Source organism: Saccostrea echinata, unplaced genomic scaffold (genome assembly GCF_033153115.1).
Source record: "Saccostrea echinata isolate AGI-Se365-2 ecotype Australia unplaced genomic scaffold, CSIRO_AGI_Sech_v1 ptg000033l, whole genome shotgun sequence".
NCBI classification, from domain to species: Eukaryota; Metazoa; Mollusca; class Bivalvia; order Ostreida; family Ostreidae; genus Saccostrea; species Saccostrea echinata.
In genome coordinates, this window is record NW_026889782.1 from 20,142,559 (window position 1) to 20,148,723 (window position 6,165).

The 6,165-nt window shown below is 33.3% G+C and overlaps 2 protein-coding genes across 2 annotated transcripts; one reads left to right on the top strand and one right to left on the bottom strand.

The window, feature by feature from the left end:
• Positions 1 to 282: 282 nt before the first annotated feature.
• Positions 283 to 1,187, bottom strand: LOC133198247 (uncharacterized). Its single transcript, XM_061334370.1, has one exon. It carries the CDS (start codon positions 787 to 789, stop codon positions 283 to 285), a length of 507 nt encoding a protein of 168 aa, XP_061190354.1. The 5' UTR covers positions 790 to 1,187.
• Positions 1,188 to 4,069: 2,882 nt separating this feature from the next.
• LOC133198734 (E3 ubiquitin-protein ligase TRIM45-like) lies at positions 4,070 to 5,963 on the top strand (the record flags this gene model as incomplete). The annotated part of the gene is made up of 1 exon (XM_061334745.1): positions 4,070 to 5,963. A coding segment is annotated over one exon (1,878 nt), but the record flags the coding sequence as incomplete, so codon positions are not given.
• Positions 5,964 to 6,165: the final 202 nt, after the last annotated feature.

The window sequence follows — 6,165 nt, forward strand, 5'->3', positions numbered from 1 at the left end:
GTTAAGAATATATCTTGTGGAATTCTTTGGGTAGTCTTAACAAACAGTTGTTAAAACTCTGTATAAAAGTGTAACAGTTTTACTTAATTTTATTTAACAAGCAATTACTTAAGAATTCCTTCAGCTTATTTTTCGTGTTCTTAACAAACAGTTGTTAAGACATGCCAGATATATAATGGTTTCTTTATCAAGCATTTGGTAAGAATTGGAAAATAAAGTGTTTAAAGTATGCATAGATTTCAGTTGTCTTTTTTGTACTTAACAACCATACAGAGCTTTTGATCAAATGGAATTGATCAAGTTAAAATGGAAGGTGTTACAGAAATTTGCGCACTGAATGCCATCCGTGAAAGCTTCTAAGCATTTTTCACATTCCTCTTTGCTTTTCTTTACAGCTTTGGACATTTTTGTTAGATAATCATTCTTTAAGCATTGCAGGTGATCAATAGCATCGTTGAAGGTTTTTTCAGTGTTCTCCGTACTGCGATCTGCACTGGCGTCTAGTTGTATGACAAACCTTTCTTGCTCCCATTTTGCATCAGATAATTTGTTTTCTAGAATTTGCACATCCTCCAATAATTTATCAGCCTTATCATTCAGTAATTTCCTTACAGTTTCTGCAGTTTTGTCCACGGTGTCAAAACTGTCACATTTCCTATGTTCCAAGCTAACACACATCGTGCAGCACAGCTTTTCGTGATCATTACAGAATAACTCTAACTTCTTATCTCCATGTTTTGCACAAATGTTCTCATGGACAGCTTTTGGTGTAAGATTCATCCCATTCATCTCTTTCAGTGGAATTATCACGTGATCACGCGTTGTCAAACCTCTTCTATGACTTTTTGTACATATTTTGCACAACTGTTCCACGCAGTATAAACAAAAATCGGTCGCATTCTCCTCTTCGTTCTCCCGCAAACATGCCTGACAAAATGTAATTTCTGAATTAACTGATAATTTTTCCAAAACATCATTCTCAGGAAAAAGTTCCGCCCACTCCTCAGGCCTATTAGTTTGGCCAATACAAGGAATGTAAGTACGACATAATGGGCAATTAAAACCCAGACGAGGTTCCGTAGCCTTGCACGCGCTAAGGATATTGGATGATAAACAACCATGACAAAACGAATGTGTGCATGGTAGATAACGCGGAATTTTGAACTTTTCAAAACAGATTGAACACACTGTCATTTCGTCGAAGTTGATACCCGAAGCCATCACTTAACACCCTGCAATCATGTAGCTTTTTTTCACAACGAGGCAAATGCAAACGTTCCTTCACTTTGGAAAGCTGTTCATGTATTAAGTACACTGTAAAAATTGTGTTTAGGAAATAAACACTTCTATTACATGTTTAGATCTAAACGTGTTTAGTATTGTGTTTAACAACTAAACACTTATGTCTAAAGATGTTTTATATCTAAACGCGTTTAGAAATTAAACACGTTTTACTGTAAAGTACAGAGTTATCGTCCCGGAAATGACACACCTATATTTGAATGTTAATTTGAGCGGCTATGTAAACAAAGAAAACGCAACAAGCTATGGTGATGTATCAATGAGAGTTATGACAACCCAATTCAAGGGATAACCATGATGAAATAGTGAAATACGTGAAAGGGCATCTTGTTGCTGCAATACATTAAAGGTTTGTTTTCTTCTTCTTTGCATTAATTAACCACGATGAGCAACGCAAATAAAGTTGACTTGGGATATTTTGAATTCGTTCATAGACTTGAAGGAGAAGAAATAATATTAAATGTCATTAAAAACATCTATATTTATATCTGTGTAGTTTCACTAAAATTTGAAGTTTTGTTTTTCTAAGTAATGTAAAATATCAGTGATAGTGTACTTTTTCTAAAATCTGGCTTTCTTTCCTACAGGCACCGTACGTAGTCCAGATCGAACTCAAAATACACGTATCAGAGTACCTGGTCTCATCTTCAAGTGCAATGTTGTTGTTCCATAATCAACACTTTGAAACTTCATTTGTTGAAGACTACTGTGCTAATTCGACAGTGTTTACAATTATCCTCGTGCATTCGAAATGGGTTACTTTCTGGCAGTTATTGATGGGATATAGATTATAATATGAGGTGCTTTGGGACTTGCTGAAAGTTCATAAAATTTGATATTTTGTTATTGACATGAGGAAAACTCTGCAGCCGATTCAAAATATAATGATTATAATAAATATATACATGTATATAAATATATATTTTGTATTTTTAGTTTAACAATTCTGTAATAAAGCCTTTTAGAAATATTCAATGAAGTTTTGATATTAAATTGTTAGCTTAATATTATTTTCTTAATAATTTTGAAGATTAAAAGTTTGTTATCTATGTGTACGTTATAAATTATGTGTCATTCTGATTGAATTGTTGAGACTAATCAAATCTATTCAGTTCTATCTCCTACATTATTTGTGTAAATTAAGTACATGTACATCGCACAGTGACCATTGCATTGTATAATTAAATACATATCCCAACGTTCAATGGCTTTATGGAAAATAATTAATATTGGTTACATATTTTGAAAATTTTGACAATTATGCGCATTTAAAAAAACATATGCTTTTTCTGCAGGTACAAATTAAACTTATGATGTGTTTAGATTTTAAACACATCTGCTGTTATGTGTTTAGAATTTAAACACTTGTGTTTATGTGTTTAGATATGTTTAAATTCTAAACACTTTCTAAGACATGTTTAGGAATTTTACATGTTTAGAAATTAAACATATAAAAAAGGAGGTGACAAGAAAGTGTTTAGAAAAGTGTTTGAATTGTAAACACATTTTTTACAGTGTATAGACTTGGTGAACATACTTGCCCAAAGTATTACACAAGCATTATAATATTTGAAATACGATTTTGTAATTGTAAGTCCGTAATGAGCGCTGTTATTTCAAATGCATGCGTTTTACCTTTTCTTGTCTTTCATAAAGATATAACATTATATAATTATTGCATGCAGTTGAGTGTAACATTGAAAATTTTCACCCCAAGAAAACCATTTTCGAGGGGTGAAAATTTTTAATGTTACACCCAACTACAATATTTATTATATTATACTGAATGTTTATACAAATACACATAACAGTAACCTTGCGCGCATAAATTCTATTTTTGGAACATCACCCGTCGTAAAGCAATGTTAACTGTTGCTACGCTGGAGGGCGTGGCTTCATCATTCAGCGGGTAAAAGTGTTTTTCAACAAATGTTTCTCCACGAATCAGATTCAACTAATTTACATGAAAGTATAATTATTCTGGAATATCGTAAGACTCCTTTGAAGATTGAATTCACGGAAAGTAATTAATGCTTGATATAAATATTAAGTTAAGAAAGGTCAATCATTTTAATGTTTGTAATTAAAAAAAAATTAAGTTTGCAATCCTGTATACATATACATATGATTACTAAGTATCTAACATTTCATTTCTTTAAGGAAAAAATTGAAGATCAGAAACATTGATCAAATTCATAACGTTTGTAAAGTGTAGCAGATAGTATATATGGAACTTATTCTGCCTCGCTAGTGAACTAGCTTTTTTGATTGGTGAGGTATTAAAGGCTAGAAATTTTTGGTATTTATGTGTAATATTCATCAAATTAAGAAATTAAATCTTTCAAGGTTATTCAATTTATTACTTTTAGTACGCATATCTATAGCTAAATAAATGTCTTGTCAATCGCACCAAACGCATCAAGGATATTAATTATTATCAGCTAGATCTGAGCTTCAGATCTCTGAAATAAATAATATAAACCAGCGCAATATTTCTTTAACAAGGTGTACAATTCTGTTCTGATATGCATATGTACATGACATGTATCATGCTTTGTTTCTACTGGTGGTGGGGGTGTTCAGGCAAAATAACGGATAGTTCGCACTCGCTACAAATTCAGTGTCCTCAGAATAAACCTATGCATCATTAGTGACTGTTTAAATGTTGGCCGACATCAGGATGAAATACTCAGAACACGCGTTCCCATACTATATAGGATTCGCTTCCTGTTCGACTGTTTCTAAACATACGATTTGATTTCAACGTATTCAAACTATGGCAACGCCGCTAAAAGACATTCCAATCGTTGAGGATGTGACTCTTTGCTCAATATGCTTCGAGAAGTTTAAAAAACCCAGGTACCTTCCTTGTTCTCATTCGTTTTGTCAAAGTTGTTTATCGTCCTATATTGTCAGCATTTGCGCGTCTACGGAACCACGTTTGGGATTTAACTGTCCATTATGCCGTGAGTACATTCCTTGTAAAGGCACTTTTGATAAGCCCGAAGAATTGGTAAACTTGTTCCCTGTGAATAACCTTTTGGAAAAAATTATTGAGAAAGGCGATCAGCTGAATTGCGAGTCCTGTCTTAGGGATAACGAGGAAGAAGAAGCTTCCGCCTATTGTGCCACGTGTATGGAAAATTTATGTCAAGTTTGTACAAAATGTCATAAGAAAGGTTTGGTCACGAAGGACCATAGACTGTACCTTCTCAGTGAAATAAAGTCATCAAGCATTGTTCCCGAATCGGTTTCAAACTTAACCTGTTCAAATCACAAAAACAGAGAGATAGAATTATTTTGCAACGATCACGAAAAACTATGCTGTACAATGTGTGTAAGCACGGAGCACAGAAAATGTGAAAGTGTTGATACTGTTGAAATAGCTGCATCAAATTTAAGAGAAAGTGGTAAACTTGGCGGTCTGTTAAATGACGTGAGGAATCTGGAGAAGAAACTCATAGGTTCCAAGGCTAGGCAAGAGAAAAACGTTACTGAAATAGAAGATACTGTGGATGACATCACGGAAAAAGCAGAAAAGGAGTTCAATACTATAGTTGATCATTTGGAGAAGCTTAAAAATGAGCTTTTACAAGACATTTCTGTAATAGGAAAACAAAATAAAGAAAAATTAAGGAAAAGTATAGAGATTGTTGCTGACGGAGTTCAATGTTCAAAGTCTTGTGGTGATAAGATTGAAAGAGCCATTGTGAAGGGTGGTGATGTTGAATTATTGATGGAATATTACTCAGCAAGGGCCACTCAAGACCAGATGAATTGTTTTCATTTTAAAGAGAAAAATATCAGCATATTAGAAAATAGATCCGAATTGTTGAAACAAATTAAAGACTTGAAAAGTCTATCACAGATAGAAACCCTTGAATTTGAACCAGATGTCTTTCCTGGGTACGAAAAGGAACTGTCTTTGAAAAGAGAATTTAGCCCGTCCAATGTTAATATTTGCAGCGGAACTTTTCTTTCAAATGGTTCATTTATTGTTGCAAATCATCTCTCAAATGGTGGGTGTAATATTTATGATAATGGTTTGACATGCATAAAAACTATTGCAGGACTTAGTGATCCTTTTGCAGCAGCTGAATATGGAACTGAGTTGTTTATTACTTGCCTTGGCACAAAATCTATTAAGGTTTTCTCTTCTTCTGATTACTCAGAAAAAAGAAGCATTAAATTAAATATTGACGTTTATGGAATAACTTGCAGAAATGGGGTGTTCTATTTGGCATGTGGAGACAAAATTATAAAGATCGATTCAAGTGGGGAAAGACTTAAAGAATACAAAACAGGGAAACGTGTTGTACACCTTCTTGGGTTGAATCGTGTTAATCTTATATACAGCAACAAGGAAAAGCACACAGTTACTGCGATAAATGAAGAGGGTGATGCTCTTTGGGAATACAAAGCATCTAATCTGAAACTTCCATATGGACTAGAAAGGGATAGTGATGATAACATTTTTGTTGCTGGTACAGAGAGTGAAAACATCCACATACTGTCCTACACTGGAGAGGCTATTAGAATTTTCGATTGTGTGCAGAAACCAATCTTTTTAGCCATAAATAAACAGATGCAGGTTTACTATGTTTGTAGTGAATATAAGAAAATTAAGGTTTATGAATTGAAATAAAGCTATAAAAACTTTATGAAGTTGTCAAAAACTGTTTGACTTAACGTTTTTTTTTTTCAAGTAAGATATATTCTGTGTACAAAATAACGAATTAAAATGCTCATTGCAATAGCAGAATTTTAACCAAAAAAACTAGACCCTTTTATCAACAAGTATTCGGAGACAAAATGATATAAAATGCTCTTTGCCATAGAATAAACACTCAATTACTTCATTGA